Raw genomic sequence first — 16,726 nt, forward strand, 5'->3', positions numbered from 1 at the left:
GTAAGCAGGGAGGGCCAACAGAAGAGAAGCCTCCTATGTGCTCTTCTCTCCTCAAGGAAACAATCCCCAAAAGGGACAGGGAAACTGCTGTGACATGGGTTGCAATTCTGGCAGACTGACCATGCTGCTAGAAGTGGTTTACACGTGCCCTACATGCTACAGCTTCTGAGAACGGCTTCATGTAAAACACACAAAGTCTTTGGTATGTCTTCACAGTTTAACCTGTTTGCCTGCCAAACCTAGGAGAAAAAACCTTGCATTTAACTGAAGCAGGTGAATGTAGTTAGCATTTAATTCCAACTCTCATTCGTTCTTTATTTTCTCTTTTCTCCGTATTTAAACCTTTCAGGTCATTTGTATCAAGTTCAGCAAGCTTGCACTTTCTCCCCAAACCAAAACGTTGCCCATAATAGACTCTGTGGTTTTTTTCAGACATGTAAGACTTTTAGATACTTGTTACCAAGATTTTTTTTTTTTTTCCAATGGCTCAGTTTTGAAAGGCAAAAGTAAAAATCAAATTTCACTCCCTAGTAACTCCACATCTGTGTTTCTATGTTCCAGGAGATTTGAAAAGAAAAAGAAACTGATTCACTTTGTCCTTTGTTCCTGTTCCCAGCTGTGAACTGCACCTGCACCGTGACTCACTAAATGCTGAGGAGGCCTAGATGCCTGAAAAGCTTAAACAACAATTTGAACAGTGTTCCTCACACAGCCAGAGAAAGAGGAGCTGATTTTATCTTGCTGCTACACAAAGCAAGTCAAGTTTTGGAAAATAACAAAACCCACTGAACACTTTGCATGTCCCATCCACACACTTGGAAACACAGATCCCAAGTCATCTATCCCAACAAGGTAATGTGCATTTTAAACTTCTCTGTTGGTCTTTATGATTCCTTTTAAATTCCTGAAGTCCAAAATACTCTTGTATAAACACACCCTGACTTTTTTAACCTTAATCTTTTTACTCTTTACTCATATCAATGCCATAGCTTCCAGTGTTTAGAAGCATTTTGTAATTCATACCTAAATATTCAATGGAACTAATGAAGCAAGCTCTGGAAAACTAGAGAAAATAGAAATAGAAATAAAAATAAAAATAAGTAGAAAAAGTACACTGGGTTCACATGGAATTTTTATCACATGCAGGAATAAGCTGTGCATGAATATACATGGATAGAAATGGATGCTACAACTGAACCACTGGTGTTTGAGGTGAACTGCTCAAATAATGGAAGAATAAGTGACAATAAGAGTCCTGGTTTGTTCTCTTAAAGCTGGCATGTGGTATCTTCCAATTACATCCTGATTGTTTTCCTTTTAAAATGCAGCACAATCTGTGCTTCTGAGACACTCATTATTTCCCACCATTAGCTACAGGTTGCCTCACACCTATAACCATGAGGTTTTATGTTCTTAAAATTTTATCCCATGTCCATTGAGGACTTTCACAAGTGATTGCTCTATGGGTTGGTTCATGGTTTCATTGCTTCCCAGCACCTTAGATCATCAGGTCCATCTGGCCATTGCGTGGATTTTCCTTTTTTCACTAGATTCTTCTGGGTTTGTATTGTTTTTAGCACAGCCATAGGTGATGCTCTGCAGCTGAAATGAATACTTTACAACATAGTGAAAGGAATTTAGTGTTCAAAATATTTTTATAGTGAACCACTTAAAGGGTGATGACTGAGGGTACATGTAATATAGTCTGTATTTCTGTGCACTTCACTGAAGTAGAGGCTTATCCAGCATCTAAGTTAAAGATAAAAACCGAAGAACAGGAACCTGTAACTTGCCTCAAGGTCTGAATTACTACTGAGAGTGTGAGTTTTACACAAAAAGATCAAAAAACCAGAGTCACTAACCCAACTTTCACATATAGTATCCTTTTAAGTTATGTACCTTTCGCAGGTAACTAAGCAGAGTTTAAAGGAAGTGGTACAGGTTTTGAAGGGAATTTCTACTCTTTTTGAGATGTGGACTTTCCATATCTGTAAACATTCAGTGTCCTTTGCTAAGAACTTGCTAACCTGCTTTCACAATAAAATTTAATACCCCAAGAATTTAATTGTATTTATTATATTCTTTCTTGTATCCCTCCTAAGAGGTTGTCAAGCTTCCCTACAGAAATACATTCTGCAAAGAAAGAAATGCCAGATTTTTCTAAAAATATCACAGCTTGAACAAAAAACCTTATGCCCTGTTGGCACACACATTTTGTTGGTGAGGACTTACCACACCCCACCAAAGAGCATCAGCATAGTTGGAGAAACCTGTCTTTCCATCCTCATCAACTGCATCCTTCTCGGCAAGATAAACAAAGTAGGATGAAAAAATTAATCCCAAGAATCCAATGTACAGCGTGGTTATGAGTTCCTTTTAAAAGAGAAAGCAAACAAGCATATAAGGTTTTCAACATATACATATATTCTATCATTGCCAAACATTGCAAATATATGTGGGGGTTTTTGCACCACAGTAGAAAAATCAATATGTTATATTGCAGGTACAAAATCTGCCTCCAGTAAAACAGCTAAAACATTGACTTAGGTTTTATGCATACTATGCTAAATAGGTCAAAAAGCCATCATTTATCCAAGATCCTTGGGACAGCTAAATGTAGAGTAGGACATGTTTCCTAATTATGGAATGGGAATCATTCCACTTAACTGTCTACTCAAAACATTAATTGTCTAAACATTTTTAAAATAGCAAAGCAGCTTTAGAAATGCCCTTGCTGAACTGCACACAGAAATAACAGGCATGTCTTGTGATTATGGCCATATCCGAGTAATGAACCTGTGTATCTGATGTTTAGATTGCTCAAGACTGAATAGTGATGCCTCAACAGTTTCATGTTAAGATAAAATCTTAAGATAAAATATGTCAGGTTTTTGGTCCTGAAAAACAAGGCTGGGGCAGACTTTTGTGAGGGCATGGTACAGTCCTTGTGAATATACCATTTTCTCTAAACATTTTTGGGCAAGAAAGTTGTGTCAGACCTGCTATGACTTAGATACTTAGATAAGTCACCTGCTGTGACTTAGATTCTCACAGTCTTCAGGAAAAAAGAAAGTGCTGGTGCATTTAAAAATGTATGGTATCACAAATGCAAAAACACATAAAGCTTTTAAAAGCAGTGCTAAATGAGACATCCACCTGCCCCCCCGGGAAATCCAATAACTACTTATGAGGGAAAACAGCTTCTTTTAATTACTTAAAGTTTAGATGCATTATTCCTTTATTTTCTTTGCACATATTTGCCCATCTTTAACATGAAACATTGTTGTGCTACGTCTTGATTGGCATCTTCCTTAAGCTCTTGACAGTCATTTCTCTTTCCTTGGATTCCAGCCAATAAGGGAATCAAAGCACTGCCATATGATACATTTAAAATTAAAACCTGAATAGGAAGGATTGCCCTTACTTTTAAAGTATGTCAGGTTTTCACAGATTTTCTGCAACAGTCTACCCACGTTTCTTAAACTGTTTGTAAGGGAAGGTTCAATTTTATCATCAAACTTACTTCAGACTTTCTCTTTTCTTTCTTTCTTTCTTTTCTTTTCTTTGTAAGAGCTTCCTGGGGAAAGGTAGCCCTGGTATCAAGGACCAACATTCAGCAGCAGGAACTATAAATATCCCTCACTCTCCTAGAGCACTAATTAAAATCTAGGTTCAGGAAATCTTTAAGTAATCTTGGCACAAAGAAAAATGGGTGTTTTTCCTCTAATCGTTTAATGATGACCTAAATAATGAATTTTGATAATATTTCATCTTGCCCATGGACAAGCCTTTTAATTTAAGCCTTAACATTTTGCAGACCTGTTTGCTAAACAAGGCAGCTGATAAAGGAAATAAGCCCTGGGGTTTCAGTAGTTTCTCTGCTGGTCACCTTTATTTTCTCATCTTTATCTCATGACAATGCTGCACTGTGTACTTGTAGATATGACCTGCTTTGAAAAGCTCCTTGTGTTAACATACACAATTGACTATTTGTGGATGATAATTGGAATAATTCTTGTTTAAGTGCTGGCTGTTTGGAAAGCAGGCAGGAAAATATCAGTCTTACGAAATCCTTTCAAAGTGGCAGAAATATCAACAGAACTACTGAGGTTATTTCACCACTGGCACCTCTCAGCTCCAGTACTGCTCATCTAAAGATAGAATTCTTTTCAAGTAAAAGCCAGATGAAAATGCAACTGCCTTGGACTTACTCTAAATGTCACCAATCCATGTTCCATGTATACAGAGAGACTGTATTTAATTATTAAGAATAATGCCAGCAATCTCATGCCTACTGGATTTAAGGAGTCAGAAGCTTTTAAAATAACACATGCTTCAAGAGACATGATCATAAAGCAAAGAGAATTCTGCAGGAATCAGGCCTTAAAATGACACATTTATGTGGGTTTTATTAGGTAAGAGCTTAAGAATAAAGAGTGCTGACTAAAACAAGTGGCTCTTTGCAGCAGGGACTTTCAGATACACACACACACACGGGGAAACAGCAAGAACAACAAATGCACAAAGGTGCATTTGAATCCTGAGAGAGTTGAGTCAGCACATTTTTTAAACTCAGCTAGGCCTCCATTTTCAGTTGAAATAAGGACCACACAGTACAAAGTTCAGCACTTGGAAAAAATACAAGAATTCTTCCTGTCCTAAGAGCAGTAGAAGACCTCACAAAGCAAGGTGAGGAAGGAGTAAAACCAACCTAGAGGCTCACAAGCTGCAGCTAGAGTTGCTAACTAAGTTTTTCAGTAAGCTGCAGGACTTCTCCATGGCTTTCCACCACCACATGTGATACTGACTCATGTTTTGTTGTCTTTGGCAAGAAATGTTGGTATATAAGCTCAACCTGCTGAAAATAGAAGAGCATCCCAGCCAAACCAGGCATGAGTGAGCTAATAGAGATATATGTAAATTCCAAAACACATGGAAATCGTTGGTGACAACTTCAGTAAGCACTTCTGGGGCCATGGAGATACAAGTGCTTGCTATTTTCACAGGGCACCAAGATGTGAATTTATTTTCTCACATTGCTTAAGGGTTTAGGGGCCCATTTTTTCTGAAAGAGTATCAAACACAAAAAAAAAAATAGATGAGGACTTTGTACTCTGCCAGTGAAGAAAAAGCAGCTGAGGTGTTTTTGTTTTGGTTTTGGTTTCTTATTTTTAAACAAATATTTCTTTCAGACTCTGGACAGGAATAAAGGTTCCATTTTTCCTTCCGTTTGGTACCGTGTTAGGGTTTCAGCTGCACTTGTCCAATGTCAATACAGAACTGTGTGCTTGGTACTTTTTTCCTTAACGTATTAGTGGGTGATCTGCTTGGATAAGTACTACGGATCTGTGGAGTTTTATTTATCACCATAATCACGTCTTTGGATAAGCAGAACTTCAGGTGTGTTTACTCATAAATTCACTTTTCCAAGGATTTTTTTTTTTTCCTTTTAAATCATTGAACTTATGCTTGTGACACATAAGATTTAAGTGTTGTATTTTGGAGATAGTATTTCCTGATTCTTGACTAAAACTCTGAACACCCACAGGAAAAAATGTTCTCAAACAGCTCTGTCTGTAAGGGTACCAAACGTTGAGAAAGTTATTTGGATATCAGCTCTGCCCTAGCAAGATACCCAGGCAAAGCAAGCATAATAAATGAAGACCACACAGACTTGGAGCATTAAAAGTCATCCTGTTGTACAGTATGAAAGGAGGCTTTATCCCACAGCACTTTGGTGTGCATCACGTCTGCACAGCCATCATGACATAAAAGTTCTTACTGTACTGGGGGAAAAAAACCAAAAGGAAGAAAATTAACTTTTGGTATTAAATTAATTGCTTGGATTAAGTGCATCCCACTTTCTGTCCCAGAAAACCAGTTTTCTGAATACAAAATTAAAAGATGTCTGTGTGGAAATCTGTAACTGTTTGTCAATATGTGGAGAACACATCTACACTCACAAGAATGAGTTAACCACCCTTACAAGTGTGATGTGGAGATTGACAGCAGAGTATTAGCCCTCCACAGTGTGGCATAAGATGCAAGATTTAAAGGCTAATGATATAAATTTCTGTTATATTGATAAAGCTAATCATAACGAGATTCCATGAAGACTCAAAAAGAAGCCTTCAGTTAGAAACATTTCAAAGTCTGCAGAGAAAGTTTTAAACTCTTCCTGCTTAATGAACTTTCACACAGAAAAATTGTTTCAAAGTTTTAGCAGACATGAAACTATATATAGCCAGGTTTGCCTCTGTGAGCACACCCTTGAAAAAATAACTTTTCCTACAAAGGATCATAACATAGTCCATATTTTTTATTTAAAGAACAAATTAGAAAACTCTGTATTCAAGGAGAACAAAACAGAATTGTTTAAATAATTGACTTCTTCTAGCAAGGCTTTTCCACCAGTGTTTGGTTTTCCACAGAACAACCACGTTAGGAACACATCTTCTGTGGAGATAGTGGACAGTATTTGTAGTATGAAAGGCAGCCCACAAAACTGCATTTAATAAATGACATTGAGGGATAACACCAAAGGGTACAACAGTTAATTAAAACCCCAAACACTGGTGTTTATACCCTGTCAGCCACTGCCCTAGCAAAGAATAGTTTCCCATTTTAAAAGGAGAAAGAAACACACGATGGACTTTTAGAGCATTTCTTTCTCTTGCAATGTAACAGTTCATTTCAACCAGGGTATGATCTGAAGCCCACACAGAGAATTTACTGAAGTCACCAAAATGCAGGGGATGTTTAAAGGCCAGGTACCTGTCGATGGATGAAAACCACTGACCCCAGGAGTCTCCAGGTGCCCCCCTGGCGGTCAACGTGAAGCATCCGAAGGATCTGGAGAAAGCGGATGCCCCTGTAAGGAAAGTGAAGCATTAAAATAAACACAATAAATCAGTAAAAATGCTTGAGGACAGTACTGCCTCATCCACCCACAACTGATTATATCCACTAACACTCTGCCATGTTAAAGAACTGTGAAAGTACTGCCCTGCCCAGGCTTCAGGCATCTCTATGTTTAGATCACATTTCATTACAGTCAAATTTGTTCAGTAATACTGGCTATGAAAACAATTATTTAATGGAAAACCAAACAAAATCAGGGAAAACTTGTGTATTTTATATGATTCTGATTCTCAAATGCCTCCTTTCCAAGGAAAACCAATGCTTCAAACTTTGCTAACATAAATATGAGCAAACTTTTTTCTCTATTTGCCAAAAGCAGAATACAAATCAAACATGGCAATACGGAAATCCTTGTTGTGTGAGTTATTGAAATCTATCTGATTTATAGAAAATATATAGAAATATATAGAGTCCTATGTGTTTTTAGGAGAATAACTGAATCAATCATAAGCTCCAAATATTTCAACTAATGAAAAACAGTTATCAGTATGGTTCTTCAGCATAATTTTATTCTATGGAAATATTTCATTTGCCCTTTTGACAATGAATTTTGTTTGTCTATAGTCATCTTACTGTCTTATCCCTGAAAAAAAACAGTGAAGAGCAGGAAAGGATGGATGCTGAATTCATCTACCTGAAAATTTTTCACTGGAAGTATTTTTAGCTCTTTTTAGCAATCCTTAAAATTTTGTTGTGAATATAGGTTTTGCTTTTTAATTCAGACTTGCCTGACCCTACTGGTTTTTCAGAGGAGCAATGATAACACTGCAGGGATGTGGGTTAAGGTTCTGAAGTGTAGGACTTTGGAGCTTAACACTGGGAAAGGCTGCACTGAGCCCAAAACCCACCAGGCTCAAATATAAACACACAGAGGGCCTTTCCATTGAAGTCCTTCCTACACTTCTAGCTAAATTAAAAATCCCCAACCTTTGGAATTTTCACATGCACCTTCCTCTTTTCCTGTATGAGCCGATAATCACATTCCTGCTGCCTGTGTGGAGTCTTTACCCTCAGGTAAGGATGAATGTTCTATGGTAAGAGTTATCTTAAAAACACTGTACATGTAGGTCCCCCCAGTGTTTCTCTGCACAGCTGAACAGTTTAGACAGTACTGGCCATTCCCACTTCCCAGTGATTCCACTGCACTGGGAAGCGGAGGCTTGTGACAGAACATGCAGCACATCTTGGAAGTTAGGTTAGGAGTGGGAAGTACACCTACTGCTCATCATTCTTTTCTTCTATTTACCCACTTTACCTCCCAAAACAAGCCTGCAGTACTTGATGCAAGCTGAACAAACACTGTGGACATCAAATGTTTCTGGTTCATGTACAGTGTGAGTTACTCGTGCCAAACAAATCCACCAAAGCATAATTACTCTTTAAACAAAGTAATTACTCATACTGAAAAAGCACAGAGTTAAGTGCTGTCTGGATTACTTCTTAAATAAACCCACGTTCTGTAATACTCTCTTGTCTCAGAGAGAGAGTTGTTTGATGTTTTAAATAGGACACAACATTTCGTTTTTTCCACTTGGCTTCAGCATTCCCACCATTTTTCATTTGTTCCTGCACTCCTTTCCCAATCAGTGACCAAGCACAACAGCACCCAGTCCTCCACTGCCCAGTGCTTCAGTAGAGTAACTTTTCCTGCATTAGGAAAATCAGACATGCAGCTAAATTGGGAATTAGACAATCAGGTATACATCTAATAACCTCTGTGGTAGTGAAGAGCTGCAGCCACAGGAGAACATACCTTATTGCCGAGGTGGCAAACACCTGCCCATTAGATCCTATGCTCAGAACAATAATTGAGGCTACTACCACAATCAGATCTGTTAAAAACAAACAAACAAACAAACAAACAAACAAAAGAAGAAAGAATGTATTGATTTTTTGGTTTTAGATGTCAGCACTGAAAAACACAACAAATACAGACTAAGGAAAGCACTTCAAAAAAAGAAATTGTTAGCTGAAATTTGGTGGGCATGTTAAGTCTGTGTAAGCGTTTCACATCAAAACCTCAGTGGCTACAGTTTCTCCCAGGATGAATTCAGTAACAGAAGTTTCAAAGAGACTGACGGATCAGGCAGCTTGCCACAAAAAATGCAAAGGCATTTGTACACCCTAGAAATGAATCCTTATTTTGGCTCAAGGCTTCTCATGTAAGAGGAAATGCAAGGGTTTGCTTCACTCAATAATGAAATCCACGAAGTCAAGTATCATTTATACAGACAAACATACACTTGGTTTAAAAGTTGTATCAAAGCTGTAAAGCCAAGCTTTCAAAGTTAAGGGAACTGTCAGAACAAAGGCTGTCTAGAAAAAATCAGAACTGTTAGTTTACTTTGTGATACTGTCTTTATTTGTACAAAAAAATAATTGTTTCCAGAGTTCTTTTTTTTTTGTTTCCACAACTCTGCAGTTTACACAGTTCCAGCTTTATACAATGCAAATGACAGATTGAGTTCACAGTGCCAGCATCCCTTATTTTCTCTCATCCCAGTACAGTGACCATGTCCATTTCTTCTAATTATTGAACCTTGCTGTAACATTATTCTGAGAAGATATTTTTTTAATTTCCTCACCAGCATTTCTGTGGTAAACTTCTTTAGAGCATCTAAATGCTTCCCTTTCAGATTCTAACCAAAAAATAAAGGATACTATTATAAATGGGTAGCAAATGGAGACAGAACGAGGAAAACTTTTGGTAAACTCTCCTTTGCCAGTTTGAAACAGGCAGTACTTTATTCTTCAGAGCACTTCCAAACACCAGCCCTGCTGACTTCACTTGTAGCTGTGAGGGCTCAGAACCTCTGCAACCCGACTTCAAAGTCTTCCTTTGGACATCCAGAAAATGAGGCCCATTTGTGAAAACTTTATTTAACTGACTTTCCATGGGATGCCTGGGCAAGAGGCAGGATGGGATCCAACCTGGGCAGCAACAACAGTTTCCTTCAGCTAGGTTAACTTGTTTTTTCCTCTCCTTTAAGCGTTCTCCTGCCTCATCCACAACTATGTAGTTGCTGCAACAAATATTGCAGAAGTTCTACAACCAACAGTATCCTCCACTCTCTGAGTTGAATTAATTTCCAGTATCAGTCTGATTTTTGCTGTAAAAGCTGGATTCCTCCCCAAAGGAAAGCACTCACTCAGTTTAAAGACTGTACTACAATAATTGTGCATGTATGAAAATGAAAATGAAAATGAAAATGAAAATGAAAATGAATAAAGGGAGGGATGAGGCAACAGAAAGAGCTTCCATTTAGGATTAATCTCAGCTTTTGAATGCCTCACTTTCCAATTTTTTACTCTGTTCCTTTATCATGTGTGAACATATATCTGTAAACATCGGAATTTAGGGTAGATTTTCTTCCCATCACATCACAACACAGATCTTTGCCCCCTAGAAAATGATGCATCATGTCTTTACTAAATTGTCAGACATACACATATCCATCTGATGGCAGGTACTGAAGGTGGAAAAGACTGAGCTCAGAAAATGAGCTTCTACCAGGTAGTGAGACATTTTTTCATTTGTACTTTCACTTTTCTGAATGTGTTCTTCATGGTAGAGATATTTCTTTTTTTTTTTTTCTTTTTCTCCAAATCTGTTCTTCTACCTCTGCTTCTCCTCTGTTCCTAGTTTTCATCCCAGTTTCCAGCACTTAGACGTCCCTCATTAATCCCAGTTTACTGGTCCAAACAGCCCTAGTTTACATTCTAGGTCATCAGCATATCCTGCCCTTTCACTGCCACCTTTTAATCCCACATATTTCCAGCCCCTGCTGATTTTCCTTCAAGCTCCTGCTTGCTTGTCAGACTCTTCAAACATTCCTCTCCCAGACCTTTGCATCAGAATCCACCTCCTGTCTTCTTACTGAGCCTGTGTGTCCCAGAACATTCCTTCTGCCTCAGCCTGGGCTTTTCCATGTGCCCTGGGCAGATGCAGGAAGAGCACTATAAAACCAAACCCAGCAGATTTTCCACTTCCAGCCCCAGCACCGCTGCTCAGAGGAAACTGCAATTTGAATTGTGCAGGCTCACTGCAGACTGAATCCCTGAGGAAAAGAAGAGCATCCTCTAGCAGGGTGTTTGAACTCTAAACAAGCTGCCAGTTTTTCAGAGGCTTGTTCATCAGATTGGAATTCAGTTCCAGTGACAAACAAAAAGCTATTTTCTCATTAAATTTCTGCTTCAAAGTGTGAAATTGCTAGTGATTCTCCATAAGAAATCATCAGAGTTGCCTTTTTCAGGAACAGTTTAAACATTTTGCATGAAATGTCTCCACAAGACTCAAGCTGTAGCAGGCACTGGCATGGAAAGCTTCAGGAAAAAGGGCCAACATTTGTTTACATGACTTTTTTAACTCTAACAAGCATTAGTGTTTAGACTAGCATTACACTGGTATTTATGGTAGTTTTCAAAAAGTAAAGTGTCAGGAAGTTTGTTAATTTAAAAAAAAATAATAATTCCAAATATCACCTATCACATATCTTACCTGAGTACAGCTTTTTTTTTCTTTTGAGGAAATTGCTGATGTGTTTCTAATATTCCCATAAATTGACTTTCTAGTATTCAATTCTCAGCTTTTTTATTAAAAGCAATTAATTCATTTTAAATTTAAAGCAGTAAGAATATTTGTATTTTATTTTTGTATTTTATTGCTGTACTATTTTACAGCATGTAAATGGGTCTCAGCTTAAAGGTGTGTTTTAAGAAAGGTCTCACCATTGTTTCTGCTGCCTTGGTAAATGAGCACCACACACTAAACGTGCTCCTTCTGGAAACTAGGGAATGAAGAAGCATGGAGAAACAAAGGGATTTTTCTAGGGATTCTTGAGCTGGGAATCAATTCAATATTAATGTCTTCTGACAGGTTGTTATTGTCCTTTCTCACATACATGTTATCATCTACAATCTGTCTGCAAAGTAGAGAAATATGAGGCTAACTTTAGAAAATCTACTTAAAAGTAATTTAAAGATTTGATTTAATAGGTAGGGGAGTTGGATCACTTTCCATTTTAGCTAAAATGCTAAAAGACCATTCAAAAAATTATGTGTTCTGTCTTAACACTCTCCTTCCCCAGTTATTCAAGTTGCATGTTAACATATGAGTTCATGCAGCATGGAATCCAGTAATATTTTAAAAGTTCATAAATGAAAGTAGTAATTAGGCTTGACTACTAAATCTCTGCCTGGTAATAAGCACCGAAGTAATTTTTATTTACAGCTAGAGAGGGAAGGAAAGGAAAGATAATGGAAGAACTTAAGGAAATTCAAAACTGTTACCCAAATGGAACTTTGTAAGAATTAATCCAAATTTTATGAACAAAAACCCAGAGAAGAAATATCCCTGCTCTCAAAGAAATTTTAGATTTTTTTTTTCTGATTTTAAAATAAAGACTTTTGTATTAATGAAGAAATAAAATGAATGCATTATGTTTTTCATTCCGGTTTAATCCTTTAATTTCTTTTTCTAGTGTCTGTATTTTATTCATGTTGATTCGAAAATGATAGGATGAGTCAGTAGGATTCAATCATTCACAGCAAAGGTATTTCCCAAATTTAGCTTCTTTTTTGAACAGTGCAGACACTGTTCCATCTGCATTTGATACGGAAAATCAAACCTTGATTTCCAGTGTATTATATTCTTAGGGGAATTTCAAAGGTTAAATAAAGTACTGATACCTGTGAGTGCACAACCAGCTGTAGCCATTCTTAGCTTTTCTTAACAAAACCCACTGTGTCTCCCCCAAGGGCTCCAATACAAACATGAATATTTACTGTGGTAGAAGCACAATACCAGCAGAAAGAACCACTTGAAACCACAGTTCAATGAGACTATCATTTTCTCTAATATACCCACCTAAGAAGTACTTCTCAACTGAGAGAGAAATCAAGAACATGATGAGGAGTAAAAATGGTACCTTATAGGCCTCATGGTTAGGTCACAAAACTAGATCAGCTCTAGAGGCAGACGAAGAACTTGTTTGTACCCCAGGAAGGATTTTGTGTTCAAAATCTTAACAATTTTCTTCAATTACCCAAGATTTATTCATTTCTTCACTTTACAATTCTGTCTTTCTAAGCCATATTTTAAGTGTTCAGTTCTAGCAACCCAGAAGAAGAGAAATCACAAAGCAGATAAATGTTGAGGGGCAGGTGTAGCTCACGACTGCAGTAAGGCCCCTGCAGAAGTTGAAATTTTTATTTACAACAAAGAGGTGGGGTTGCAAAAGAGTTTAAGTCTTACCAATGATGGATATTGGCTTCCTGGCAAACCGGATTCTTCCCTGGAAGCCAACATATTTACTCCTGCAGCCTGCAGACCACAACCGGACCAGGTACTCAGCACCAAAAAACACCACCAGAACTATTTCCTAACACAGGGAAAAGGAGAAGAGATCAGAGTTGAGTTCTTTTCATTAAGAGTCAGAGTACAGGTTGCATATCTAATTTATTCATAGGACTAATACAGATGAGCTTGTCAAGACAAATGATGCAATAAAAAGGATTTTGTCTAATCTGTTCACTTTTTATATGCATATGCCAGGCAGTAAATAAAAGGGAGAGATAATCAGTACCTGAATGTGATTTGCATGAATAAATGGATGGTTTAAGCTCCATTCCTTCAGTATATCATAGGGAAAAACACAGTATTATTCTTCTTCTGTTTCTTTCCAAAACAAAAAAATTTTAAAAAATAAGGACTAGTGGGAGGCTACAAGTATATCACTCCTAAAAACTTACAAGCATATGAAGCATTTCTAGATGATGAGAAAGAATTTATGAACATAAAATCAGAAAGTAAGGTCAACTTTTATATAGAATCACAGAACACATCAAGTTGGAAGGGACCCATGGAGATCAGCAGGCGGGATGATCCTCGCAGGGCCATCTGAAACTAAACTGTGTGACTGAAGGTGTCATCCAGGAGCTCTCTCAGGCACTCCCTGGGGAACCCATTCCAGTGACCAAGCACACTCTCAGGGAAGAACCATTTCCTCATGTCCCCTCTGAATGTCCCCTGGTGCAGGTTCATTCCCTTTCCTCGGGTCCCTGGCCACCAGAGAGAGGAGATCAGAGCCTCCTGCTCTGCCTGCCTTGAGGAAGCTGCCACTGCGGTAGGTCACTCCTCAAGCTCCTCTTCTCCAAGCTGGACAAACCCCCACACCTCAGACACTTCCTCCCAAGCCTTGCCCTCCAGGCCTTGCCCCACCTTGGTTGCCCTCCTCTGGACACACTCTCATGTTCTGATGTCATTCTTCTGTTGAGACACCCAAAACTGCCCCCCGGACTCGAGGTGGGGCTGCAGCAGTGCAGAGCAGGGTGGGACAATCCCCTCCTTCCACCCTGTGCACTCCGGGACACAGGTGACCCTTTCTGCTGCCAGGGCACACTGGTGACTCACTTTGAACTTGCCATCAAAACCCCCACACCTCTTTCTGTAGGGCTGCTCTCCAGCCTCTTGTCCCACAATGTGTAGGTATAACCAGAACAGGGGGAGAATAAAGCACTTGCTTTTGTAAATTTTCATACTGTTGGTGATTTCCCAGCTCTCTGGTCTATCCAGACCTCTCTGTTAGGCCTCTGTACCCTCAGGGGAGTTCACAGCTCTCCCCAGTCTAGTACTGCTGTCAAACTAACTCAATGTGTATTCGATTTCTGAGTCCAGATCATTTTAAAAAATACTGGAGAGCACTGTCTGTAAAGTTGAGCCCTGGAGTCCCCCCAGTGACTGAGTGCCAGGCCGATGTAACCCTGTTTACTGCCAACTCTTTGTGCCCATTTCTCACTCCGTGTACCATGGGCTTGTTGAGTGTTTATCCAGAAGGATTCCATGCAGACAGGACCAAAAGCTTTGCTGAAATCCAAAAAACCCCACATTTTCTGACTTTCCTTAGTCAACTATGGATAAATTTGAGTTGTTTAAGCAGGCATTTCCCCCATGAACTTGTGCTGGCTGTAACCAATGACTGTGTTGTCTCTCAAGTGTTTTCAGTAACTCCCAAAACAACCTTCTCCATAATTTTACCAGGCACTGCAGTGAGACTGACATGTCTGTATCACCAGGGACTTCCCTCTTGTCCTTGAAAACTGGGATTACGCTTGCCAGCTTTCAGTTTGCTGGAACCTCTCCAGACTCCCAACACCATTGAAAAATAAATGGAGTGAGGTCCCACAATGACATCTGCCAGGTCTTTCAGTATCCTGGAATGCATCCCACCACGCCCCATGATTTATGCACATCCAGCTGTATCAGCAAGTCTCAGACAAAATCAAGGTGAACTGAAGTTTTATCATCCCCCCAGTCATGGTATCCCAACAGAACTCCAGACTTCCCAGGGCCCATCGTTGTTGAAGGCAGAGGTGAAAAGGACATTAAATGTCTCTGCTTTGTCCACATGGCTATTTTTGAGGTGACCAATCTCATCAAGCCATGTCCCAATGCTATTTCTGATTCCCCTTTTGCTATGAACATATTTTTAAAAGTCCTTTTTATTGTCCTTCCCAGTGCTGGCCTGCTTAAACTCCAATTGAGCTTTTGCTGCACTAATTTTTTCCTTACCTTGGGGACAGAATCTCCTCTCGTGACACCTGTCCTCCCATATACTCCCCTTTCCTGCCTAAGTTCTACAAGATCCCTGCTCAGCCAAGCTGCTCTTCTGCCCAGCTTTGCTTGACTTCCAACCCTTTGGAATTGCCTGCTCCTGTGAGAAGGCTCTGAGAAGGTGGCCAGCATTCAGAGTCCCCAATACCTCCAAAAGCAGATTCCCAAGAGACTTTACAAACCAGCCCCTACTGCTCTCCACACATCCAGGATCAAACTTTTGCTGACAGTTTCTCTTCTATCACCAACTTTTGAAACTCAGCTCCTTCAAGGTCACGGTGACCAAGACACAACCACCACCCACCACTTTGCCCACAAGTCCCTCTCAAACAACAAATCTAGGAGGGTACCTTTCCTACTCAACCACCTACACCAAGAAGTTATCTTCAACATGCTCAGAAACCTGCTTTATGACATTCCTGTATGAGTCCTCTGTATGACATTCCCAGTTGATATTTGGGAAGACAAAATCACCCATAAGGATGGTGACTGCGGTGAGCTGTATATCCAGCATGTAAATAAATGAATTATCAGTATTTTAATATTGCACCCCTTTACAGCTCTGCATTGTGAAGCACTTGTGCATGACCAAGGATATGTGTACTTTGAAATACTTCTCAAGAAAACAGATGAGTAAAGATCACAAGGTGGGCATTCACTGAGATCTTTGTTCCTTCCTTCCTTGTTTTCCTCTCTGTTGCAGTGTGGTAGCACAACCCAAGCACGGCTTCTAGGCTTTGCTCCAACCCAAACCATATCCAGTAATTCAGAGTCACCAAACACATACTACATGAGTTACAGCTCTGGAAAATGTTTGCATTTTAACTTCAACGTGCTTGCAATCTGCACCTGGGGAATTCTAAAGCACCCAAAAAGCAAAACACGCTTAAATCACAATTTTCACTGAATGACAATACCAACTGGATTTTGAAACTGACATTCTGAATGGCTTAAGAGAGACCAAAATATTTCAAAGCTGAAAAAAAGAAAAAACTCTACACTAATATGCAAAAATTCATGTCAATTTTGATCTTTAACAAAGTTAGGTTAACAATTCTGTATTCACTTCTGCCTCCTTGATTGCCTGGCATGAGAACCAAGAAAATATGCACAGTCTTCCTCTTTTTTTGCATGGTACTTTCAGCCTGACTAAAACCAAGGATTAGTACAAAACTAAGAAATCTTACAGCCATT

General features: G+C 39.0%; 1 protein-coding gene across 1 annotated transcript in view; it reads right to left on the reverse strand.

Moving 5' to 3' along the window:
- The window catches only part of LOC309572709 (potassium voltage-gated channel subfamily KQT member 1-like), a gene marked incomplete at both ends in the record, with an annotated part of 421,148 nt that overhangs the window by 377,431 nt on the left and 26,991 nt on the right, over window positions 1–16,726 (reverse strand). Inside the window, 4 exons of the mRNA XM_082281146.1 lie at window positions 2,233–2,373; window positions 6,775–6,871; window positions 8,675–8,753; window positions 13,175–13,301. Coding sequence (XP_082137272.1) covers window positions 2,233–2,373; window positions 6,775–6,871; window positions 8,675–8,753; window positions 13,175–13,301 — 444 coding nt within the window. The remainder of the gene's footprint in view (window positions 1–2,232; window positions 2,374–6,774; window positions 6,872–8,674; window positions 8,754–13,174; window positions 13,302–16,726) is intronic.

Source organism: Coloeus monedula (assembly GCF_965178545.1).
Source record: "Coloeus monedula genome assembly, chromosome: 4".
NCBI classification, from domain to species: Eukaryota; Metazoa; Chordata; class Aves; order Passeriformes; family Corvidae; genus Coloeus; species Coloeus monedula.